At 54.7% G+C, this 27231-nt stretch overlaps 1 protein-coding gene across 1 annotated transcript in view; it reads right to left on the bottom strand.

The window, feature by feature from the left end:
• The window catches only part of LOC148133758 (uncharacterized), a 74285-nt gene that overhangs the window by 7802 nt on the left and 39252 nt on the right, over window positions 1-27231 (bottom strand). Inside the window, exons 4-7 of the mRNA XM_087985750.1 lie at window positions 14558-14695; window positions 12610-12729; window positions 9776-9908; window positions 6074-6189 (exon numbers count right to left, since the gene is read on the bottom strand). Of these exons, the coding sequence (XP_087841876.1) occupies window positions 6074-6189; window positions 9776-9908; window positions 12610-12729; window positions 14558-14695 (507 nt within the window). The remainder of the gene's footprint in view (window positions 1-6073; window positions 6190-9775; window positions 9909-12609; window positions 12730-14557; window positions 14696-27231) is intronic.

The raw sequence follows: 27231 nt of genomic DNA, 5'->3' as shown, positions 1-27231 counted from the left end.
GGGATTGGGGATATGGTGATATGGGAGAATTGAGGATATGGAGCATATGGAAGATTGGGAATATGGGGATCATGCAGACATGGGGGATTGGTGGATGTGGGGGATTGGGGATATGGCGGATTGGGGATAATGGGATATGGAGATATGGCGGATTTGTGGGATTATGGGGAATATGAGGGAATGCGGATTGTGTGATATTGGGGATATGGGACATATGGGAGATTGGGGATATGGGGATATGTGGGTTTGGAGGATATGGGGGATTGGGGGATTGTGTGATATTGGGATTGGGGATATGCAGGATATGGGGGATTGGGGATTAGATTAGATTTCTTACAGTGTGGAAACAGGCCCTTCGGCCCAACAAGTCCACACCGACCCGCCGAAGCGCAACCCACCCATACCCCTACATTTACCCCTTACCTAACACTACGGGCCATTTAGCATGGCCAATTCACCTGACCTGCACATCTTTGGACTGTGGGAGGAAACCGGAGCACCCGGAGGAAACCCACGCAGACACGGGGAGAATGTGCAAACTCCACACAGTCAGTCGCCTGAGGTGGGAATTGAACCCGGGTCTCTGGCGCTGTGAGGCAGCAGTGCTAACCACTGTGCCACCGTGCCACTGTGTCGCCCATGGGATATTGGGGATATGGGGGATTGTGGGATATGGGGGATTGGGGGATATGGGGATTTGGGGGATTGGGGATTGGGGATTTGGGGGATATGGGGGATTGGTGAATATGGGATATTGGGGATTGTGGGATATGGGGGATTGTGGGATATGGGGGATTGGGGGATATGGGGGATTGGGGATTTGGGGGATATGGGGGATTGGGGATTTGGGGGATATGGGGGATTGGTGAATATGGGATATTGGGGATATTGGGGATTGTGGGATATGGGGATATTGGGCAATATGGGGAAATGGGGATATTGGGCAATATGGGGATATGGGGATTGAGGAAGATGGGGAATTGGGGAATACGGGGTTTGGGGATATGGGGGATTGGGGATATGGGGGATTTTGGGATATGGGGATATTGGGCAATATGGGGATATGGGGATTGGGAAAGATGGGGAATATGGGGTTTGGGGATATGGGGGATTGCGGATATGGGGGATTGGGAGATATGGGGGATTTGGGGATATTGGGGGTTGAGGGATTATGGGGATATGGGGGATATTGGGGATATGGGTTTGGGGAATATGGTGAATTGGGGACATGGGGGATATTGGAAAATGTGGGGATATGGGGGATTGGGGATAAGGGGGATTGGGGAATTTGGGGACATGGGGGATTGGGGACATGGGGGATTGGGGATATCGGGGATTGGGGGATATGGGGGATTGGGGGATATGGGGGATTGGGGACATGGGGGATTGGGAGATATGGGGGATTGGGAGATATGGGGGATTGGGAGATATGGGGGATTGCGGTTATGGGGGATTGGGGGATTTGGGGATATGGGGGAATGGGGGATTGGGGGATTTGGGGATATGGGGGATTGGGGGATATGGGGAATTGGGGGATATGGGGGATTGGGGGCAGGGGGGATTGGGGGATATGGGGGATTGGGGGATATGGGGGATTGGGGGATAGGGGACGGGGGGATTTGGGGGATTGGGGGATATGGGAGATTGGGGACAGGGGGGATTGGGGATAAGGGGGATTGTGGGATATGGGGGATTTGGGGATATGGGGGATTGGGGGATATGAGGATTTGGGGATATGGGGGATTTGGGGATATGGGGGATATGGGGGATTGGGGGATATGGGATTTGGGGGATTGGGGGATATGGGGGATTGGGGATTTGGGGGATTGGGGGATATGGGGGATTGGGGGGATATGGGATATTGGGGATTGTGGGATATTGGGGATTGTGGGATATGGGGGATTGTGGGATATGGGGATATTGGGCAATATGGGGATATGGGGTTTGGGGATATGGGGAATTGGGGATATGGGGGATTGGGGATATGGGGGATTGGGGATATGGGGGATTGGGGATATGGGGGTTTTGGGGATATGGGGGATTTGGGGATATTGGGGGTTGAGGTATTATGGGGATATGGAGGGCTGAGGGATTATGGGGATATGGGGGATATTGGGGATATGGGTTTGGGGAATATGATGAATTGGGGACATGGAGGATATTGGGGAATGTGGGGATATGGGGGATTGGGGATATGGGAGATTGGGGGATTTGGGGACATGGGGGATTGGGGGACATGGGGGATTGGGGGACATGGGGGATTGGGGACATGGGGAAATTGGGGATATGGGGGACTGGGGAATTTGAGGGATTGGGGGATATGGGGGATTGGGGGATATGGGGGATTGGGGGATATGGGGGATTGGGGACATGGGGGATTGGGGACATGGGGGATTGGGGTTATGGGGGATATGGGGGATTGGGGGATATGGGGGATTGGGGGATATGGGGGATTGGGGACATGGGGGATTGGGGATATTGGGGACGGGGGGATTGGGGTTATGGGGGTTTGGGGGATATGTGGGATTGAGGGATATGGAGGATTGAGGGATATGGGGGATTGGGCGATATGGGGGATTGGGGACAGGGGGGATTGGGGGATATGGGGGATTGGGGGATATGGGGGATTGGGGACAGGGGGGATTGGGGACAGGGGGGATTGGGGATATGGGGGATATGGGGGATTGGGGACGGGGGGATTGGGGGTTATGGGGGATTGGGGACTGGGGGGGATTGGGGGATATGGGGGATTGTGGGATATGGGGGATTGGGGGATATGGGGGATATGGGGGATTGGGGATTTGGGGGATATGGGGATTTGGGGGATATGGGGGATTGGTGAATATGGGATATTGGGGATATTGGGGATTGTGGGATATGGGGGATTGTGGGATATGGGGATATTGGGCAATATGGGGAAATGGGGATATTGGGCAATATGGGGATATGGGGATTGAGGAAGATGGGGAATTGGGGAATACGGGGTTTGGGGATATGGGGGATTGGGGATAAGGGGGATTGGGGAATTTGGGGACATGGGGGATTGGGGACATGGGGGATTGGGGATATCGGGGATTGGGGGATATGGGGGATTTGGGGATATGGGGGATTTGGGGACATGGGGGATTGGGAGATATGGGGGATTGGGAGATATGGGGGATTGGGAGATATGGGGGATTGCGGTTATGGGGGATTTGGGGATTTGGGGATATGGGGGAATGGGGGATTGGGGGATTTGGGGATATGGGGGATTGGGGGATATGGGGAATTGGGGGATATGGGGGATTGGGGGCAGGGGGGATTGGGGGATATGGGGGATTGGGGGATATGGGGGATTGGGGATAGGGGACGGGGGATTTGGGGGATTGGGGGATATGGGAGATTGGGGACAGGGGGGATTGGGGATAAGGGGGATTGTGGGATATGGGGGATTGGGGGATATGAGGATTTGGGGATATGGGGGATTGGGGGATATGGGGGATTGGGGGATATGGGGGATTGGGGGATATGGGGGATTGGGGGATATGGGATTTGGGGGATTGGGGGATATGGGGGATTGGGGATTTGGGGGATTGGGGGATATGGGGGATTGGGGGGATATGCGGGATTGGTGAATATGGGATATTGGGGATATTGGGGATTGTGGGATATGGGGGATTGTGGGATATGGGGATATTGGGCGATATGGGGTTTGGGGATATGGGGAATTGGGGATATGGGGGATTGGGGATATGGGGGATTGGGGATATGGGGGATTTGGGGATATGGAGGATTTGGGGATATTGGGGGTTGAGGTATTATGGGGATATGGAGGGCTGAGGGATTATGGGGATATGGGGGATATTGGGGATATGGGTTTGGGGAATATGATGAATTGGGGACATGGAGGATATTAGGGAATGTGGGGATATGGGGGATTGGGGATATGGGAGATTGGGGGATTTGGGGACATGGGGGATTGGGGGACATGGGGGATTGGGGGACATGGGGGATTGGGGACATGGGGAAATTGGGGATATGGGGGACTGGGGAATTTGAGGGATTGGGGGATATGGGGGATTGGGGGATATGGGGGATTGGGGACATGGGGGATTGGGAGATATGGGGGATTGGGGTTATGGGGGATATGGGGGATTGGGGGATATGGGGGATTGGGGGATATGGGGGATTGGGGACATGGGGGATTGGGGGATATTGGGGACGGGGGGATTGGGGTTATGAGGGATTGGGGGATATGGGGGTTTGGGGGATATGGGGGATTGAGGGATATGGAGGATTGAGGGATATGGGGGATTGGGCGATATGGGGGATTGGGGACAGGGGGGATTGGGGGATATGGGGGATTGGGGGATATGGGGGATTGGGGACAGGGGGGATTGGGGACAGGGGGGATTGGGGATATGGGGGATATGGGGGATTGGGGATGGGGGGATTGGGGGTTATGGGGGATTGGGGACAAGGGGGATTGGGAGATATGGGGGATTGGGGACAGGGGGGATTGGGGGATATGGGGGATTGGGGATATGGGGGGTTGGGGACATGGGGGATTGGGGGATATGGGGGATTGTGGACATGGGGGATATGGGACATGGGGGATTGGGGGATATGGGGGATTGGGGATATGTGGGATTGGGGGATATGGGGGATTGGGGATATGTGGGATTGGGGGATATGTGGGATTGGGGGATATGTGGGATTGGGGGATAGGGGAATATGGGGGATTTGGGGGATATGGAGGATTGTGGGATATGGGGGATTGGTGGATTGGGGATAAGGGGGATTGGGGGATATGGGGGATTTGGGGATATGGGGGATTGGGGAGTATGGGGGATTTGGGGATATGGGGGATATGGGGGATTGGGGGATATGGGGGATTGGGGGATATGGGTGATATGGGGATATGGGGGATTGGGGGATTGTGGGATATGGGGGATTAGGGGATGGGGGATTGGGGGATATGGGGGATTGGGGGAAATGGGGGATTGGGGGATATGGGGGATTGGGGGAAATGGGGGATTGGGGGATTGGGGGATATGGGTGATATGGGGATATGGGGGATTGGGGGATTGTGGGATATGGGGGATTGGGGGAAATGGGGGATTGGGGGATATGGGGGATTGGGGACATGGGGGATTGGGGGATATTGGGGACGGGGGGATTGGGGTTATGAGGGATTGGGGGATATGGGGGTTTGGGGGATATGGGGGATTGAGGGATATGGAGGATTGAGGGATATGGGGGATTGGGCGATATGGGGGATTGGGGACAGGGGGGATTGGGGGATATGGGGGATTGGGGACAGGGGGGATTGGGGACAGGGGGGATTGGGGATATGGGGGATATGGGGGATTGGGGATGGGGGGATTGGGGGTTATGGGGGATTGGGGACAAGGGGGATTGGGAGATATGGGGGATTGGGGACAGGGGGGATTGGGGGATATGGGGGATTGGGGATATGGGGGATTGGGGACATGGGGGATTGGGGGATATGGGGGATTGTGGACATGGGGGATATGGGACATGGGGGATTGGGGGATATGGGGGATTGGGGATATGTGGGATTGGGGGATATGGGGGATTGGGGATATGTGGGATTGGGGGATATGTGGGATTGGGGGATAGGGGAATATGGGGGATTTGGGGGATATGGAGGATTGTGGGATATGGGGGATTGGTGGATTGGGGATAAGGGGGATTGGGGGATATGGGGGATTTGGGGATATGGGGGATTGGGGAGTATGGGGGATTTGGGGATATGGGGGATATGGGGGATTGGGGGATATGGGGGATTGGGGGATATGGGTGATATGGGGATATGGGGGATTGGGGGATTGTGGGATATGGGGGATTAGGGGATGGGGGATTGGGGGATATGGGGGATTGGGGGAAATGGGGGATTGGGGGATTGGGGAAATGGGGTGGGGAGAACGGGATGGGGAGATGGGGTGGGTGTGGGGAGTGTGGGGGTGATGGGGTGGGGGGTGGGGAGGAACAGGGTGGGGGGGTGGGGGAGGGTGGGAGGGTGGGGGGGAAACGGGTTGGGGGTGGGGGGGGGGGGGGTGATGTGCCTCACCTGGGCGGCTGCGATGGTCTCAGTCCATTCCCTGCAGACGTCGGTAGAGGGAGCCTGGAAGGTGAACGCGGCGATGACGGTCTGGAGGTCACTCAGATACAGCAACAGGAAGGAACCTGCGCACACACAGAGGGGGTACAGGGAGCTTTACACTGTCACTGGGAGTCGGGGGGACGGGACGGTGTAGAGGGAGCTTTACTCTGTACCTAACCCCCTGTCCCTGGAAGTGGGGGAGTCGGTGTAGAGGGAGCTTTACCCTGTATCTAACCCCATGACCCTGGGAGTGGGGGGGACGGTGTAGAGGGAGCTTTACTCTGTATCTAACCCCCTGTCCCTGGGAGTGGGGGGGACGGTGTAGAGGGAGCTTTACCCTGTATCTAACCCCATGACCCTGGGAGTGGGGGGGACGGTGTAGAGGGAGCTTTACTCTGTATCTAACCCCCTGTCCCTGGGAGTGGGGGGGACGGTGTAGAGGGAGCTTTACTCTGTATCTAACCCCCCTGTCCCTGGGAGTGGGGGACGGTGTAGAGGGAGCTTTACTCTGTATCTAACCCCCTGTCCCTGGGAGTGGGGGGACGGTGTAGAGGGAGCTTTACTCTGTATCTAACCCCCTGTCCCTGGGAGTGGGGGGGATGGTGTAGAGGGAGCTTTACTCTAACTAACCCCCTGTCCCTGGGAGTGAGGGGACGGTGTAGAGGGAGCTTTACTCTGTATCTAACCCCCCTGTCCCTGGGAGTGGGGGGGATGGTGTAGAGGGAGCTTTACTCTAACTAACCCCCTGTCCCTGGGAGTGAGGGGACGGTGTATAGGGAGCTTTACTCTGTATCTAACCCCCTGTCCCTGGGAGTGGGGGGGATGGTGTAGAGGGAGCTTTACTCTAACTAACCCCCTGTCCCTGGGAGTGAGGGGACGGTGTAGAGGGAGCTTTACTCTGTATCTAACCCCCCTGTCCCTGGGAGTGGGGGGGATGGTGTAGAGGGAGCTTTACTCTAACTAACCCCCTGTCCCTGGGAGTGAGGGGACGGTGTAGAGGGAGCTTTACTCTGTATCTAACCCCCCTGTCCCTGGGAGTGGGGGGGATGGTGTAGAGGGAGCTTTACTCTGTATCTAACCCCCTGTCCCTGGGAGTGGGGGGACGGTGTAGAGGGAGCTTTGCTCTGTATCTAACCCCCTGTCCCTGGGAGTGGGGGGACGGTGTAGAGGGAGCTTTACTCTGTATCTAACCCCCCTGTCCGTTGGAGTGGGGGGGACGGTGTAGAGGGAGCTTTACTCTGTATCTAACCCCCTGTCCCTGGGAGTGGGGGCACGGTGTAGAGGGAGCTTTACTCTGTATCTAACCCCCAGTCCCTGGGAGTGGGGGGACGGTGTAGAGGGAGCTTTACTCTGTATCTAACCCCCTGTCCCTGGGAGTGGGGGCACGGTGTAGAGGGAGCTTTACTCTGTATCTAACCCCCCAGTCCCTGGGAGTGGGGGGACGGTGTAGAGGGAGCTTTACTCTGTATCTAACCCCCCTGTCCGTTGGAGTGGGGGGGACGGTGTAGAGGGAGCTTTACTCTGTATCTAACCCCCTGTCCCTGGGAGTGGGGGCACGGTGTAGAGGGAGCTTTACTCTGTATCTAACCCCCAGTCCCTGGGAGTGGGGGGACGGTGTAGAGGGAGCTTTACTCTGTATCTAACCCCCCTGTCCGTTGGAGTGGGGGGGACGGTGTAGAGGGAGCTTTACTCTGTATCTAACCCCCTGTCCCTGGGAGTGGGGGGGACGGTGTAGAGGAAGCTTTACTCTGTATCTAACCCCCTGTCACTGGGAGTGGGGGGGACGGTGTAGAGGGAGCTTTACTCTGTATCTAACCCCCTGTCCCTGAGAGTGGGGGGGACGGTGTAGAGGGAGCTTTACTCTGTATCTAACCCCCCTGTCCCTGGGAGTGGGGGGACGGTGTAGAGGGAGCTTTACTCTGTACCTAACCCCCTGTCCCTGGGAGTGGGGGGACTGTGTAGAGGAAGCTTTACTCTGTATCTAACCCCCCTGTCCCTGGGAGTGGGGGGACGGTGTAGAGGAAGCTTTACTCTGTATCTAACCCCCCTGTCCCTGGGAGTGGGGGGGACGTGTAGAGGAAGCTTTACTCTGTATCTAACCCCCTGTCCCTGGGAGTGGGGGGGACGGTGTAGAGGGAGCTTTACTCTGTATCTAACCCCCTGTCCCTGGGAGTGGGGGGGACGGTGTAGAGGGAGCTTTACTCTGTATCTAACCCCCTGTCCCTGGGAGTGGGGGGACGGTGTAGAGGGAGCTTTACTCTGTATCTAACCCCCTGTCGCTGGGAGTGGGGGGACGGTGTAGAGGGAGCTTTACTCTGTATCTAACCCCCTGTCCCTGGGAGTGGGGGGGACGGTGTAGAGGGAGCTTTACTCTGTATCTAACCCCCCTGTCCCTGGGAGTGGGGGGACGGTGTAGAGGGAGCTTTACTCTGTATCTAACCCCCCTGTCCCTGGGAGTGGGGGGGACGGTGTAGAGGGAGCTTTACCCTGTATCTAACCCCCTGTCCCTGGGAGTGGGGGGAAGGTGTAGAGGGAGCTTTACTCTGTATCTAACCCCCCTGTCCCTGGGAGTGGGGGGACGGTGCAGAGGGAGCTTTACTCTGTATCTAACCCCCTGTCCCTGGGAGTGGGGGGGACGGTGTAGAGGGAGCTTTACTCTGTATCTAACCCCCCTGTCCCTGGGAGTGGGGGGGACGGTGTAGAGGGAGCTTTACCCTGTATCTAACCCCCTGTCCCTAGGAGTGGGGGGACGGTGTAGAGGGAGCTTTACCCTGTATCTAAGCCCCTGTCCCTGGGAGTGGGGGGACGGTGTAGAGGGAGCTTTACTCTGTATCTAACCCCCTGTCCCTGGGAGTGGGGGGACGGTGTAGAGGGAGCTTTACTCTGTATCTAACCCCCTGTCCCTGGGAGTGGGGGGGTCGGTGTAGAGGGAGCTTTACCCTGTATCTAACCCCATGTCCCTGGGAGTGGGGGGGACGGTGTAGAGGGAGCTTTACTCTGTATCTAACCCCCCTGTCCCTGGGAGTGGGGGGACGGTGTAGAGGGAGCTTTACTCTGTATCTAACCCCCTGTCCCTGGGAGTGGGGGGGACGGTGTAGAGGAAGCTTTACTCTGTATCTAACCCCCCTGTCCCTGGGAGTGGGGGGGACGGTGTAGAGGGAGCTTTACTCTGTATCTAACCCCCTGTCCCTGGGAGTGGGGGGGGACGGTGTAGAGGGAGCTTTACTCTGTATCTAACCCCCTGTCTCTGGGAGTGGGGGGATGGTGTAGAGGGAGCTTTACCCTGTATCTAACCCCCTGTCTCTGGGAGTGGGGGGATGGTGTAGAGGGAGCTTTACTCTGTATCTAACCCCCTGTCCCTGGGAGTGGGGGGACGGTGTAGAGGGAGCTTTACTCTGTATCTAACCCCCTGTCCCTGGGAAGGGTCAGTTGTTGTTGTACTTGTTGTAAAGTGAGGGTTGTTGTTGTATTTGTTGTTGTATCGCCTCTCTCTAGCGCCCCGAGGAGGGTAGGGGCTGGGGTTGTTGTTGTATTTGTTGTTGTATCGCCTCTCTCTAGCGCCCCGAGGAGGGTAGGGGCTGGGGTTGTTGTTGTATTTGTTGTTGTAGCTCCCTGCCCCTGCCCCCCGGAGGGCCCTGCCTTGCCTCGGAGGGTAGCGCCGGGACCTACCTGGGTCCCTCAGGTCCCGAGTGAGGAGCCGGTCGAGGGAGAGCGGAGGCCGGATCACTCGGAGGGCCCTCCCTTTCCTGAGGGGCTTCGTGATGAGGAACACGTCGGTCAGTAGGAGGCACTGCACCTCGCCCTGAGGGAGAGGGAGGGAGGAGGCGTCACTCACTACCTCCCTCACTCCCTCACTCCCTCACTCCCTCCCTCACTCCCTCCCTCACTCCCTCCCTCACTCACTCACTCCCCCTCACTCCCTCACTCACTCCCTCACTCACTCACTCCCTCACTCCCTCCCTCACTCCCTCCCTCACTCCCTCACTCACTCACTCCCCCTCACTCCCTCACTCACTCCCTCACTCACTCACTCCCTCACTCACTCCCTCACTCACTCCCCCTCACTACCTCCCTCACTCCCTCCCTCACTCACTCCCACACTCACTCCCTCACTCACTACCTCCCTCACTACCTCCCTCACTACCTCCCTCACTCCCACACTCACTCCCACACTCCCTCCCTCACTCACTACCTCCCTCACTACCTCCCTCACTACCTCCCTCACTACCTCCCTCACTCCCTCACTCACTCCCTCACTCACTCCCTCACTCACTCACTCCCTCACTCACTCCCTCCCTCACTCCCTCCCTCACTCCCTCCCTCACTCACTCCCTCACTCACTCCCTCACTCACTCCCTCACTTACTCACTCACTCCCTCACTCACTCCCTCCCTCACTCCCTCCCTCACTCACTCACTCCCTCGGAGGGCCCTCCCTTTCCTGAGGGGCTTCGTGATGAGCAACACGTCGGTCAGTAGGAGGCACTGCACCTCGCCCTGAGGGAGAGGGAGGGAGGAGGGGTCACTCACTACCTCCCTCACTCCCTCACACCCTCACTCCCTCACTCACTCCCTCACTCCCTCCCTCACTCCCTCACTCACTCCCTCCCTCACTCCCTCCCTCACCCCCTCACTCCCTCACTCACTCACTCCCTCCCTCACTCCCTCCCTCACTCACTCCCTCCCTCACTCCCTCACTCCCTCCCTCACTCACTCCCACACTCACTCCCTCACTCACTCCCTCACTCACTCACTCCCTCACTCCCTCCCTCACTCCCTCCCTCACTCCCTCACTCCCTCACTCCCTCACTCCCTCACTCACTCCCTCACTCACTCCCTCACTCACTCACTCCCTCACTTACTCACTCCCTCCCTCACTCCCCTCACTCACTCCCTCACTCACTCCCTCACTCCCTCCCTCACTCACTCACTCCCTCACTCCCTCACTCCCTCACTCACTCACTCCCTCCCTCACTCCCTCCCTCCCTCCCTCACTCCCACACTCACTCCCACACTCACTCCCTCACTCACTCACTCCCTCACTCCCTCACTCACTCACTCCCTCCCTCACTCCCTCCCTCCCTCCCTCACTCCCACACTCACTCCCACACTCACTCCCTCACTCACTCCCTCACTCACTCCCTCACTCACTCCCTCACTCACTACCTCACTCACTACCTCCCTCACTCCCTCACTCCCTCCCTCACTCCCTCACTCACTCCCTCACTCACTCCCTCCCTCACTGCCTCCCTCACTGCCTCCCTCACTGCCTCCCTCACTCACTCCCTCCCTCACTCCCTCCCTCACTCACTCCCTCACTCACTCCCTCACTCACTCCCTCACTCACTCCCTCACTCCCTCACTCACTCCCTCACTCACTCCCCCTCACTACCTCCCTCACTACCTCCCTCACTCCCTCACTCACTCCCTCCCTCCCTCACTACCTCCCTCACTCCCTCACTCACTCCATCACTCACTCACTCCATCACTCACTCACTCCATCACTCACTCACTCCATCACTCACTCACTCACTCCCACACTCACTCCCTCCCTCACTCACTCACACCCTCCCTCACTCCCTCCCTCCCTCACTCACTCCCACACTCCCTCACTCACTCCCACACTCCCTCACTCACTCACTCCCTCACTCACTCCCTCACTCACTCCCTCCCTCACTCCCTCACTCCCTCCCTCACTCACTCTCCCACACTCCCTCCCTCACTCCCTCCCTCACTCCCTCCCTCACTCCACCTCACTCCCTCCCACACTCCCTCCCACACTCCCTCACTCCCCCTCACTCCCTCACTCACTCACTCCCTCCCTCACTCCCTCCCCCTCACTCCCTCCCACACTCACTCCCTCACTCCCTCCCTCACTCACTCCCTCCCTCCCTCCCTCCCTCACTAACTCCCTCACTCCTTCCCTCACTCACTCCCACCCCCTCACTCCCTCCCTCCCTCACTCACTCCCACTCACTCCCTCCCTCACTCCCTCCCACACTCCCTCACTCACTCACTCACTCCCTCACTCCCTTCCTCACTCACTCCCTCACTCACTCCCTCCCTCCCTCACTCCCTCCCTCCCTCACTCCCTCCCTCCCTCACTCACTCCCTCACCCCCTCCCTCACTTCCTGCCACACTCACTCCCTCACTCACTCCCTCCCTCCCTCCTCCCTCCTCACTCCCTCACTCACTCACCCCCTCCCTCCCTCCCACAACCCCTCCCTCCCTCACTCCCTCCCACACCCCCTCCCTCCCTCTCTCACTCCCTCCCACACCCCCTCCCTCCCTCCCTCCCTCACTCCCACACCACCCCCCCTCCCTCACCCCCTCCCACACCCCCTCCCTCACTCCCTCCCACACCCCTCACCCCCTCCGACATTCCCACCCTCCCTCCCTCCCACACTCCCTCCCTCCCTCACCTCCCCCTCCCACACAATGAGGGAGGGTGGGTAAGAGGGGGATGAGTTGGGAAGTCACTCGATTCAAGGCCTGGAAGGTACCTTGGGGTCACGTCCGTCCCTCATTCTCAGGAGGCCTTCCATCAGGAGGCAGCGGACGCATTCAGGGCCTATCCCACACATTGGCACAGCAAGATCCAAAACAGAAAACTCCCTCACGATCTGTCAGGGCCGAGGTGATGAGACTCCGATTAGACCCCAGTCTGTAACTCCCTCCCGGGGTATCTGTTATTCTGTATATAAACCCCACCCCGAACCCCTCGATTAGATCCCAGTCTGTAACTCCCTCCCGGGGTATCTGTTATTCTGTATATAAACCACCCCGAACCCCTCGATTAGATTCCAGTCTGTAACTCCCTCCCCGGGGTATCTGTTATTCTGTATATAAACCCCACCCCGAACCCCTCGATTAGATTCCAGTCTGTAACTCCCTCCCCAGGGTATCTGTTATTCTGTATATAAACCACCCCGAACCCCTCGATTAGATTCCAGTCTGTAACTCCCTCCCCGGGGTATCTGTTATTCTGTATATAAACCCCACCCCGAACCCCTCGATTAGATTCCACTCTGTAACTCCCTCCCGGGGTATCTGTTATTCTGTATATAAACCCCACCCCGAACCCCTCGATTAGATTCCAGTCTGTAACTCGCTCCCCGGGTATCTGTTATTCTGTATATAAACCACCCCGAACCCCTCGATTAGATTCCAGTCTGTAACTCCCTCCCCGGGGTATCTGTTATTCTGTATATAAACCCCCCCGAACCCCTCGATTTGATTCCAGTCTGTAACTCCCTCCCCGGGGTATCTGTTATTCTGTATATAAACCACCCCGAACCCCTCGATTAGATTCCAGTCTGTAACTCCCTCCCCGGGGTATCTGTTATTCTGTATATAAACCCCACCCCGATCCCCTCGATTAGATTCCAGTCTGTAACTCCCTCCCCGGGGTATCTGTTATTCTGTATATAAACCCCACCCCGAACCCCTCGATTAGATTCCAGTCTGTAACTCCCTCCGCGGGGTATCTGTTATTCTGTATATAAACCACCCCGAACCCCTCGATTAGATTCCAGTCTGTAACTCGCTCCCGGGGTATCTGTTATTCTGTATATAAACCCCACCCCGAACCCCTCGATTACATTCCAGTCTGTAACTCCCTCCCGGGGTATCTGTTATTCTGTATATAAACCCCCCCGAACCCCTCGATTTGATTCCAGTCTGTAACTCCCTCCCGGGGTATCTGTTATTCTGTATATAAACCCCACCCTGAACCCCTCGATAAGATTCCAGTCTGTAACTCCCTCCCCGGGGTATCTGTTATTCTGTATATAAACCCCCCCGAACCCCTCGATTAGATTCCAGTCTGTAACTCCCTCCCCGGGGTATCTGTTATTCTGTATATAAACCCCCCCGAGCCCCTCGATTAGATTCCAGTCTGTAACTCCCTCCCCGGGGTATCTGTTATTCTGTATATAAACCCCACCCCGAACCCCTCGATTAGATTCCAGTCTGTAACTCCCTCCCGGGGAATCTGTTATTCTGTATATAAACCCCACCCCGAACCCCTCGATTAGATTCCAGTCTGTAACTCCCTCCCTGGGTATCTGTTATTCTGTGTATAAACCCCACCCCGAACCCCTCGATTAGATTCCAGTCTGTAACTCCCTCCCCGGGGTATCTGTTATTCTGTATATAAACCACCCTGAACCCCTCGATTAGATTCCAGTCTGTAACTCCCTCCCCGGGGTATCTGTTATTCTGTATATAAACCACCCCGAACCCCTCGATTAGATTCCAGTCTGTAACTCCCTCCCCGGGGTATCTGTTATTCTGTATATAAACCACCCCGAACCCCTCGATTAGATTCCAGTCTGTAACTCCCTCCCGGGGTATCTGTTATTCTGTATATAAACCCCCCCGAACCCCTCGATTAGATTCCAGTCTGTAACTCCCTCCCCGGGGTATCTGTTATTCTGTGTACAGCTTTACCCTCTCTATCTCCTCGTTTGGCGATTCCACAACATTGTATTCTGTGATCATGTTTGCGAGAGCCGCTAATTTCTGTTCATCTTCCCGGATTTGCATCTGTGAATTAATCCATCGGATAAACTTCTCCACGATGTCGATCTGTCAACACACAACGAGGGTCAGTGTGTGTGCGACAGAGAGAGAGAGAGAGAGGGGACTGAGAGACACCAGTCAGTGTACAGATATCTCCCTGAGAGAGAGAGGGGACTGAGAGACACCAGTCAGTGTACAGATATCTCCCTGAGAGAGAGAGGGGGGACTGAGAGACACCAGACAATGTACAGATATCTCCCTGAGAGAGAGATGGGGGACTGAGAGACACCAGTCAGTGTACAGATATCTCCCTGAGAGAGAGAGAGGGGGGACTGAGAGACACCAGTCAGTGTACAGATATCTCCCTGAGAGAGAGAGAGAGGGGGGACTGAGAGACACCAGTCAGTGTACAGATATCTCCCTGAGAGAGAGAGAGGGGGGACTGAGAGACACCAGTCAGGGTACAGATATCTCCCTGAGAGAGAGAGAGGGGACTGAGAGACACCAGTCAGTGTACAGATATCTCCCAGAGAGAGAGGGGACTGAGAGACACCAGTCAATGTACAGATATCTCCCTGAGAGAGAGAGAGGGGACTGAGAGACACCAGTCAGTGTACAGATATCTCCCTGAGAGAGAAAGGGGACTGAGAGACACCAGTCAGTGTACAGATATCTCCCTGAGAGAGAGAGAGAGGGAACTGAGAGACACCAGTCAGTGTACAGATATCTCCCTGAGAGAGAGAGAGGGGACTGAGAGACACCAGTCAGTGTACAGATATCTCCCTGAGAGAGAGAGAGGGGACTGAGAGACACCAGTCAGTGTACAGATATCTCCCTGACAGAGAGAGAGAGGGAACTGAGAGACACCAGTCAGTGTACAGATATCTCCCTGAGAGAGAGAGAGGGGACTGAGAGACACCAGTCAGTGTACAGATATCTCCCTGAGAGAGAGAGAGGGGACTGAGAGACACCAGTCAGTGTACAGATATCTCCCTGAGAGAGAGAGAGGGGACTGAGAGACACCAGTCAGTGTACAGATATCTCCCTGAGAGAGAGGGGACTGAGAGACACCAGTCAGTGTACAGATATCTCCCTGAGAGAGAGGGGGGGCTGAGAGACACCAGTCAGTGTACAGATATCTCCCTGAGAGAGAGAGGGGACTGAGAGACACCAGTCAGTGTACAGATATCTCCCTGAGAGAGAGGGGGGACTGAGAGACACCAGTCAGTGTACAGATATCTCCCTGAGAGAGAGAGAGAGGGGACTGAGAGACACCAGTCAGTGTACAGATATCTCCCTGAGAGAGAGGGGGGACTGAGAGACACCAGTCAGTGTACAGATATCTACCTGAGAGAGAGAGAGGAGACTGAGAGACACCAGTCAGTGTACAGATATCTCCCTGAGAGAGATGGGACTGAGAGACACCAGTCAGTGTACAGATATCTCCCTGAGAGAGAGAGAGGAGACTGAGAGACACCAGTCAGTGTACAGATATCTCCCTGAGAGAGAGGGGGGACTGAGAGACACCAGTCAGTGTACAGATATCTCCCTGAGAGAGAGAGGGGGGACTGAGAGACACCAGTCAGTGTACAGATATCTCCCTGAGAGAGAGAGAGGAGACTGAGAGACACCAGTCAGTGTACAGATATCTCCCTGAGAGAGAGGGGACTGATTGACACCAGTCAGTGTACAGATATCTCCCTGAGAGAGAGAGGGGACTGAGAGACACCAGTCAGTGTACAGATATCTCCCTGAGAGAGAGATGGAGGGGACTGAGAGACACCAGTCAGTGTACAGATGTCTCCCTGAGAGAGAGAGGGGACTGAGAGACACCAGTCAGTGTACAGATATCTCCCTGAGAGAGACAGGGGACTGAGAGACAACAGTCAGTGTACAGATATCTCCCTGAGAGAGAGAGAGGGGACTGAGAGACACCAGTCAGTGTACAGATATCTCCCTGAGAGAGAGAGAGAGGGGACTGAGAGACACTAGTCAGTGTACAGATATCTCCCTGAGAGAGAGGGGGGACTGAGAGACACCAGTCAGTGTACAGATATCTCCCTGAGAGAGAGAGGGGGGACTGAGAGACACCAGTCAGTGTACAGATATCTCCCTGAGAGAGAGAGAGGAGACTGAGAGACACCAGTCAGTGTACAGATATCTCCCTGAGAGAGAGGGGACTGATTGACACCAGTCAGTGTACAGATATCTCCCTGAGAGAGAGAGGGGACTGAGAGACACCAGTCAGTGTACAGATATCTCCCTGAGAGAGAGATAGAGGGGACTGAGAGACACCAGTCAGTGTACAGATATCTCCCTGAGAGAGAGAGGGGACTGAGAGACACCAGTCAGTGTACAGATATCTCCCTGAGAGAGACAGGGGACTGAGAGACAACAGTCAGTGTACAGATATCTCCCTGAGAGAGAGAGAGGGGACTGAGAGACACCAGTCAGTGTACAGATATCTCCCTGAGAGAGAGAGAGAGAGAGAGAGAGGGGACTGAGAGACACCAGTCAGTGAACAGATATCTCCCTGAGAGAGAGAGAGGGGACTGAGAGACACCAGTCAGTGTACAGATATCTCCCTGAGAGAGAGAGGGGGGACTGAGAGACACCAGTCAGTGTACAGATATCTCCCTGAGAGAGAGACAGAGGGGACTGAGAGACACCAGTCAGTGCACAGATATCTCCCTGAGAATGAGAGAGGGGGGATTGAGAGACACCAGTCAGTGTACAGATATCTCCCTGAGAGAGAGAGGGGACTGAGAGACACCAGTCAGTGTACAGATATCTCCCTGAGAGAGAGAGAGGGGACTGAGAGACACCAGTCAGTGTACAGATATCTCCCTGAGAGAGAGGGAGGGGAATGAGAGACACCTGTCAGTGTACAGATATCTCCCTGAGAGAGAGGGGACTGAGAGACACCAGTCAGTGTACAGATATCTCCCTGAGAGAGAGGGGACTGAGAGACACCAGTCAGTGTACAGATATCTCCCTGTGAGAGAGAGGAGACTGAGAGCCACCAGTCAGTGTACAGATATCTCCCTGAGAGAGAGAGAGGACTGAGAGACACCAGTCAGTGTACAGATATCTCCCTGAGAGAGAGAGGGGGGACTGAGAGACACCAGTCAGTGTACAGATATCTCCCTCAGAGAGAGAGAGGGGGGACTGAGAGATACCAGTCAGTGTACAGATATCTCCCTGTGAGAGAGAGAGGGGACTGAGAGACACCAGTCAGTGTACAGATATCTCCCTGAGAGAGAGGGGGGACAGAGAGACACCAGTCAGTGTACAGATATCTCCCTGAGAGAGAGAGAGATGGGGGGGGACTGAGAGACACCAGTCAGTGTACAGATATCTCCCTGAGAGAGAGAGAGGGGACTGAGAGACACCAGTCAGTGTACAGATATCTCCCTGAGAGAGAGGGGACTGAGAGACACCAGTCAGTGTACAGATATCTCCCTGAGAGAGAGAGAGATGGGGGGGGACTGAGAGACACCAGTCAGTGTACAGATATCTCCCTGAGAGAGAGAGGGGGGACTGAGAGACTCCAGTCAGTGTACAGATATCTCCCTGAGAGAGGGGACTGAGAGACACCAGTCAGTGTACAGATATCTCCCTGAGAGAGAGAGAGGGGACTGAGAGACACCAGTCAGTGTACAGATATCTCCCTGAGAGAGAGGGGGGACTGAGAGACACCAGTCAGTGTACAGATATCTCCCTGAGAGAGAGAGAGAGGGGACTGAGAGACACCAGTCAGTGTACAGATATCTCCCTGAGAGAGATGGGACTGAGAGACACCAGTCAGTGTACAGATATCTCATTGAGAGAGAGAGAGAGGGGACTGAGAGACACCAGTCAGTGTACAGATATCTCCCTGAGAGAGAGGGGGGGGACTGAGAGACACCAGTCAGTGTACAGATATCTCCCTGAGAGTGAGAGGGGACTGAGAGACACCAGTCAGTGTACAGATATCTCCCTGAGAGAGAGAGGGGACTGAGAGACACCAGTCAGTGTACAGATATCTCCCTGAGAGAGAGAGGGGACTGAGAGACACCAGTCAGTGTACCGATATCTCCCTGAGAGAGAGAGAGGGGGGACTGAGAGACACCAGTCAGTGTACAGATATCTCCCTGAGAGAGGGGGGGGACTGAGAGACACCAGTCAGTGTACAGATATCTCCCTGAGAGAGGGGACTGAGAGACACCAGTCAGTGTACAGATATCTCCCTGAGAGAGAGAGGGGACTGAGAGACACCAGTCAGTGTACAGATATCTCCCTGAGAGAGAGAGAGGGGACTGAGAGACACCAGTCAGTGTACAGATATCTCCCTGAGAGAGAGAGGGGACTGAGAGACACCAGTCAGTGTACAGATATCTCCCTGAGAGAGAGGGGACTGAGAGACACCAGTCAGTGTACAGATATCTCCCTGAGAGAGAGAGAGGGGGGACTGAGAGACACCAGTCAGTGTACAGATATCTCCCTGAGAGAGAGAGAGGGGGGACTGAGAGACACCAGTCAGTGTACAGATATCTCCCTGAGAGAGAGAGAGGGGGGACTGAGAGACACCAGTCAGTGTACAGATATCTCCCTGAGAGAGAGAGGGGACTGAGAGACACCAGTCAGTGCACAGATATATCCGTTAGAGAGAGGGGACTGAGAGACACCAGTCAGTGTACAGATATCTCCCTGAGAGAGAGGGGGGACTGAGAGACACCAGTCAGTGTACAGATATCTCCCTGAGAGAGAGAGAGGGGACTGAGAGACACCAGTCAGTGTACAGATATCTCCCTGAGAGAGAGAGGGGGGACTGAGAGACACCAGTCAGTGTACAGATATCTCCCTGAGAGAGAGGGGGGACTGAGAGACACCAGTCAGTGTACAGATATCTCCCTGAGAGAGAGAGGGGACTGAGAGACACCAGTCAGTGTACAGATATCTCCCTGAGAGAGAGACAGAGAGAGTGATTTATAAAGTTGTCTGAGGTGTAAAGTTTGAAATACACCTCTGTTTAATGTTGTAAACAATTCACATGATTTACAAATTTCATCATTTCAAATTCTTGCCCTCCTTGTTTTACAAGTAATTCCTGTTTCTTTATATTGTGTACAAAGGGAGGGTACTGAGTCAACATGCAGATATCTCCCTGAGAGAGAGACAGAGAAAGAGAGAGAGGGAACTGAGAGACACCAGTCAGTGTACAGATATCTCCCTGAGAGAGAGAGAGGGGACTGAGAGACACCAGTCAGTGTACAGATATCTCCCTGAGAGAGAGAGGGGACTGAGAGACACCAGTCAGTGTACAGATATCTCCCTGAGAGAGAGAGGGGGGGACTGAGAGACACCAGTCAGTGTACAGATATCTCCCTGAGAGAGAGAGAGGGGACTGAGAGACACCAGTCAGTGTACAGATATCTCCCTGAGAGAGAGAGGGGGGGACTGAGAGACACCAGTCAGTGTACAGATATCTCCCTGAGAGAGAGATAGGGGACTGAGAGACACCAGTCAGTGTACAGATATCTCCCTGAGAGAGAGAGGGGGGTCTGAGAGACATCAGTCAGTGTACAGATATCTCCCTGACAGAGAGGGGACTGAGAGACACCAGTCACTGTACAGATATCTCCCTGAGAGAGAGGGGGGACTGAGAGACACCAGTCAGTGTACAGATATCTCCCTGAGAGAGGGGGGGGGACTGAGAGACACCAGTCAGTGTACAGATATCTCCCTGAGAGAGAGGGGGGACTGAGAGACACCAGTCAGTGTACAGATATCTCCCTGAGAGAGAGAGAGGGGACTGAGAGACACCAGTCAGTGTACAGATATCTCCCTGAGAGAGAGAGGGGACTGAGAGACACCAGTCAGTGTACAGATATCTCCCTGAGAGAGAGAGGGGACTGAGAGACACCAGTCAGTGTACAGATATCTCCCTGAGAGAGAGGGGGGACTGAGAGACACCAGTCAGTGTACAGATATCTCCCTGAGAGAGGGGGGACTGAGAGACACCAGTCAGTGTACAGATATCTCCCTGAGAGAGAGGGGGGACTGAGAGACACCAGTCAGTGTACAGATATCTCCCTGAGAGAGAGAGGGGACTGAGAGACACCAGTCAGTGTACAGATATCTCCCTGAGAGAGAGGGGGGACTGAGAGACACCAGTCAGTGTACAGATATCTCCCTGAGAGAGGGGGGACTGAGAGACATCTGTCAGTGTACAGATATCTCCCTGAGAGAGAGAGAGGGGGGACTGAGAGACACCAGTCAGTGTACAGATATCTCCCTGAGAGAGAGGGGGGACTGAGAGACACCAGTCAGTGTACAGATATCTCCCTGAGAGAGAGAGAGGGGGGACTGAGAGACACCAGTCAGTGTACAGATATCTCCCTGAGAGAGAGGGGGGACTGAGAGACACCAGTCAGTGTACAGATATCTCCCTGAGAGAGAGAGAGGGGACTGAGAGACACCAGTCAGTGTACAGATATCTCCCTGAGAGAGAGAGAGGGGGAACTGAGAGACACCAGTCAGTGTACAGATATCTCCCTGAGAGAGAGGGGACTGAGAGACACCAGTCAGTGTACAGGTATCTCCCTGAGAGAGAGAGAGAGGACTGAGAGATACCAGTCAGTGTACAGATATCTCCCTGAGAGAGAGAGGGGGAACTGAGAGACACCAGTCAGTGTACAGATATCTCCCTGAGAGAGAGGGGACTGAGAGACACCAGTCAGTGTACAGATATCTCCCTGAGAGAGGGGACTGAGAGACACCAGTCAGTGTACAGATATCTCCCTGAGAGAGAGAGGGGGGACTGAGAGACACCAGTCAGTGTACAGATATCTCCCTGAGAGAGAGAGGGAACTGAGAGACACCAGTCAGTGTACAGATATCTCCCTGAGAGAGAGAGGGGGGACTGAGAGACACCAGTCAGTGTACAGATATCTCCCTGAGAGAGAGAGAGAGGGAACTGAGAGACACCAGTCAGTGTACAGATATCTCCCTGAGAGAGAGAGAGGGGACTGAGAGACACCAGTCAGTGTACAGATATCTCCCTGAGAGAGAGAGAGGGGACTGAGAGACACCAGTCAGTGTACAGATATCTCCCTGAGAGAGAGAAGGGACTGAGAGACACCAGTCAGTGTACAGATATCTCCCTGAGAGAGAGAGAGGACTGAGAGACACCAGTCAGTGTACAGATATCTCCCTGAGAGAGAGAGAGGTGACTGAGAGACACCAGTCAGTGTACAGATATCTCCCTGAGAGAGAGAGCGAGGGGACTGAGAGACACCAGTCATTGTACAGATATCTCCCTGAGAGAGAGAGGGGACTGAGAGACACCAGTCAGTGTACAGATATCTCCCTGAGGGAGAGAGAGGGGGGACTGAGAGACACCAGTCAGTGTACAGATATCTCCCTGAGAGAGAGAGGGGGGACTGAGAGACAGCAGTCAGTGTACAGATATCTCCCTGAGAGAGAGGGGACTGAGAGACACCAGTCAGTGTACAGATATCTCCCTGAGGGAGAGAGAGGGGGGACTGAGAGACACCAGTCAGTGTACAGATATCTCCCTGAGAGAGAGAGAGGGGACTGAGAGACACCAGTCAGTGTACAGATATCTCCCTGAGAGAGAGAGAGGACTGAGAGATACCAGTCAGTGTACAGGTATCTCCCTGAGAGAGAGGGGGGACTGAGAGACACCAGTCAGTGTACAGATATCTCCCTGAGGGAGAGAGAGGGGGGACTGAGAGACACCAGTCAGTGTACAGATATCTCCCTGAGAGAGAGAGGGGACTGAGAGACACCAGTCAGTGTACAGATATCTCCCTGAGGGAGAGAGAGGGGGGACTGAGAGACACCAGTCAGTGTACAGATATCTCCCTGAGAGAGAGAGGACTGAGAGACACCAGTCAGTGTACAGATATCTCCCTGAGAGAGAGAGGGGGGACTGAGAGACAGCAGTCAGTGTACAGATATCTCCCTGAGAGAGAGAGAGGGGACTGAGAGACACCAGACAGTGTACAGATATCTCCCTGAGAGAGAGAGGGGGGACTGAGAGACACCAGTCAGTGTACAGATATCTCCCTGAGAGAGAGGGGGGACTGAGGGACACCAGTCAGTGTACAGGTATCTCCCTGAGAGAGAGAGAGGGGGGACTGAGGGACACCAGTCAGTGTACAGATATCTCCATGAGAGTGAGAGAGGGGTCTGAGAGACACCAGTCAGTGTACAGATATCTCCCTGAGAGAGAGAGAGAGGTGACTGAGAGACACCAGTCAGTGTACAGATATCTCCCTGAGAGAGAGAGAGAGGTGACTGAGAGACACCAGTCAGTGTACAGATATCTCCCTGAGAGAGAGAGGGGACTGAGAGACACCAGTCAGTGTACAAATATCTCCCTGAGAGTGAGAGAGGGGTCTGAGAGACACCAGTCAGTGTACAGATATCTCCCTGAGAGTGAGAGAGGGGACTGAGAGACACCAGTCAGTGTACAGATATCTCCCTGAGAGTGAGAGAGGGGTCTGAGAGACACCAGTCAGTGTCCAGATATCTCCCTGAGAGAGAGAGGGGACTGAGAGACACCAGTCAGTGTACAGATATCTCCCTGAGAGAGAGAGGGGACTGAGAGACACCAGTCAGTGTACAGATATCTCCCTGAGAGAGAGGGGACTGAGAGACACCAGTCAGTGTACAGATATCTCCCTGAGAGAGAGAGAGGGGACTGAGAGACACCAGTCAGTGTACAGATATCTCCCTGAGAGAGAGAGGGGACTGAGAGACACCAGTCAGTGTACAGGTATCTCCCTGAGAGAGAGAGAGAGGTGACTGAGAGACACCAGTCAGTGGACAGATATCTCCCTGAGAGAGAGAGAGAGAGGGGACTGAGAGACACCAGTCAGTGTACAGATATCTCCCTGAGAGAGAGGGGACTGAGAGACACCAGTCAGTGTACAGATATCTCCCTGAGAGAGAGAGAGGACTGAGAGACACCAGTCAGTGTACAGATATCTCCCTGAGAGAGAGGGGGGACTGAGAGACACCAGTCAGTGTACAGATATCTCCCTGAGAGAGAGAGAGGACTGAGAGACACCAGTCAGTGTACAGATATCTCCCTGAGAGAGAGGGGCCTGAGAGACACCAGTCAGTGTACAGATATCTCCCTGAGAGAGAGGGGACTGAGAGACACCAGTCAGTGTACAGATATCTCCCTGAGAGAGAGGGGACTGAGAGACACCAGTCAGTGTACAGATATCTCCCTGAGAGAGAGAGGGACTGAGAGACACCAGTCAGTGTACAGATATCTCCCTGAGAGAGAGGGGGGACTGAGAGACACCAGTCAGTGTACCGATATCTCCCTGAGAGAGAGGGGGGACTGAGAGACACCAGTCAGTGTACAGATATCTCCCTGAGAGAGAGGGGGGACTGAGAGACACCAGTCAGTGTACAGATATCTCCCTAAGAGAGAGAGAGGACTGAGAGACACCAGTCAGTGTACAGATATCTCCCTGAGAGAGAGGGGGGACTGAGAGACACCAGTCAGTGTACAGATATCTCCCTGAGAGAGAGGGGACTGAGAGACAGCAGTCAGTGTACAGATATCTCCCTGAGAGAGAGGGGGGACTGAGAGACACCAGTCAGTGTACAGATATCTCCCTGAGAGAGAGAGAGAGGGGACTGAGAGACACCAGTCAGTGTACAGATATCTCCCTGAGAGAGAGAGAGGGGGGACTGAGAGATACCAGTCAGTGTACAGATATCTCCCTGAGAGTGAGAGAGAGGGGACTGAGAGACACCAGTCAGTGTACAGATATCTCTCTGAGAGAGAGAGGGGGGACTGAGAGACACCAGTCAGTGTACAGATATCTCCCAGAGAGAGAGAGAGAGGGGACTGAGAGACACCAGTCAGTGTACAGATATCTCCCTGAGAGAGAGAGAGGGGACTGAGAGACACCAGTCAGTGTACAGATATCTCCATGCGAGAGAGGGGACTGAGAGACACCAGTCAGTGTACAGATATCTCCCTGAGAGAGAGGGGACTGAGAGACACCAGTCAGTGTACAGATATCTCCCTGAGAGAGAGGGGACTGAGAGACACCAGTCAGTGTACAGATATCTCCTTGAGAGAGAGAGAGAGGGGGGACTGAGAGATACCAGTCAGTGTACAGATATCTCCCTGAAAGAGAGATGGAGGGGACTGAGAGACACCAGTCAGTGTACAGATATCTCCCTGAGAGTGAGAGAGAGGGGACTGAGAGACACCAGTCAGTGTACAGATATCACCCTGAGAGAGAGAGGGGACTGAGAGACACCAGTCAGTGTACAGATATCACCCTGAGAGAGAGAGGGGACTGAGAGACACCAGTCAGTGTACAGATATCTCCCTGAGAGAGAGGGGGGACTGAGAGACACCAGTCAGTGTACAGATATCTCCCTGAGAGAGAGAGAGGGGACTGAGAGACACCAGTCAGTGTACAGATATCTCCCTGAGAGAGGGGGGGGACTGAGAGACACCAGTCAGTGTACAGATATCTCCATGCGAGAGAGGGGACTGAGAGACACCAGTCAGTGTACAGATATCTCCCTGAGAGAGAGAGAGGGGACTGAGAGACACCAGTCAGTGTACAGATATCACCCTGAGAGAGAGAGGGGACTGAGAGACACCAGTCAGTGTACAGATATCACCCTGAGAGAGAGGGGACTGAGAGACACCAGTCAGTGTACAGATATCACCCTGAGAGAGAGAGGGGACTGAGAGACACCAGTCAGTGTACAGATATCTCCCTGAGAGAGAGAGGGGACTGAGAGACACCAGTCAATGTACAGATATCTCCCTGAGAGAGAGGGGACTGAGAGACACCAGTCAGTGTACAGATATCTCCCTGAGAGAGAGGGGACTGAGAGACACCAGTCAGTGTACAGATATCTCCCTGAGAGAGAGAGAGAGGTGACTGAGAGACACCAGTCAGTGTACAGATATCTCCCTGAGAGAGAGAGGGGACTGAGAGACACCAGTCAGTGGACAGATATCTCCCTGAGAGAGAGGGGGGACTGAGAGACACCAGTCAGTGTACAGATATCTCCCTGAGAGAGAGAGAGAGGGGACTGAGAGACACCAGTCAGTGTACAGATATCTCCCTGAGAGAGAGAGGGGACTGAGAGACACCAGTCAGTGTACAGATATCTCCCTGAGAGAGAGAGGGGACTGAGAGACACCAGTCAGTGTACAGATATCTCCCTGAGAGAGAGAGGGGACTGAGAGACACCAGTCAGAGTACAGATATCTCCCTGAGAGAGAGAGGGGACTGAGAGACACCAGTCAGTGTACAGATATCTCTCAGAGAGAGAGAGAGGGGACTGAGAGACACCAGTCAGTGTACAGATATCTTCCTGAGAGAGAGGGGACTGAGAGACACCAGTCAGTGTCCAGATATCTCCCTGAGAGAGAGAGAGGGGGGACTGAGAGACACCAGTCAGTGTACAGATATCTCCCTGAGAGAGAGGGGACTGAGAGACACCGGTCAGTGTACAGATATCTCCCTGAGAGAGAGAGGGGACTGAGAGACACCAGTCAGTGTACAGATATCTCCCTGAGAGAGAGAGGGGACTGAGAGACACCAGTCAGTGTACAGATATCTCCCTGAGAGAGAGAGGGGACTGAGAGACTCCAGTCAGTGTATAGATATCTCTCAGAGAGAGAGAGAGGGGACTGAGAGACACCAGTCAGTGTACAGATATCTTCCTGAGAGAGAGAGGGGGGACTGAGAGACACCAGTCAGTGTACAGATATCTCCCTGAGAGAGAGGGGGGACTGAGAGACACCAGTCAGTGTACAGATATCTCCCTGAGAGAGAGAGGGGGGACTGAGAGACACCAGTCAGTGTACAGATATCTCCCTGAGAGAGAGAGAGGGGACTGAGAGACACCAGTCAGTGTACAGATATCTCCCTGAGAGAGAGGGGACTGAGAGACACCAGTCAGTGTACAGATATCTCCCTGAGAGAGAGAGGGGACTGAGAGACACCAGTCAGTGTACAGATATCTCCCTGAGAGAGAGAGGGGACTGAGAGACTCCAGTCAGTGTATAGATATCTCTCAGAGAGAGAGAGAGGGGACTGAGAGACACCAGTCAGTGTACAGATATCTTCCTGAGAGAGAGAGGGGGGACTGAGGTACACCAGTCAGTGTCCAGATATCTCCCTGAGAGAGAGAGGGGGGACTGAGAGACACCAGTCAGTGTACAGATATCTCCCTGAGAGAGAGGGGACTGAGAGACACCAGTCAGTGTACTGATATCTCCCTGAGAGAGAGAGAGGGGGGACTGAGAGACACCAGTCAGTGTACAGATATCTCCCTGAGAGAGAGGTGGGGGGGACTGAGAGACACCAGTCAGTGTACAGATATCTCCCTGAGAGAGAGAGAGGGGGGACTGAGAGACACCAGTCAGTGTACAGATATCTCCCTGAGAGAGAGAGGGGACTGAGAGACACCAGTCAGTGTACAGATATCTCCCTGAGAGAGAGAGAGAGGGGACTGAGAGACACCAGTCAGTGTACAGATATCTCCCTGAGAGAGAGAGAGGGGACTGAGAGACACCAGTCAGTGTACAGATATCT

The sequence above is a fragment of the Chiloscyllium plagiosum genome, unplaced genomic scaffold, assembly GCF_037043375.1.
Source record: "Chiloscyllium plagiosum isolate Xiang-an unplaced genomic scaffold, Cpla_swu_hap1 HiC_scaffold_216, whole genome shotgun sequence".
In the NCBI taxonomy this organism is placed as follows: domain Eukaryota; kingdom Metazoa; phylum Chordata; class Chondrichthyes; order Orectolobiformes; family Hemiscylliidae; genus Chiloscyllium; species Chiloscyllium plagiosum.
This window is presented reverse-complemented; position numbering and strand designations above follow the sequence as displayed.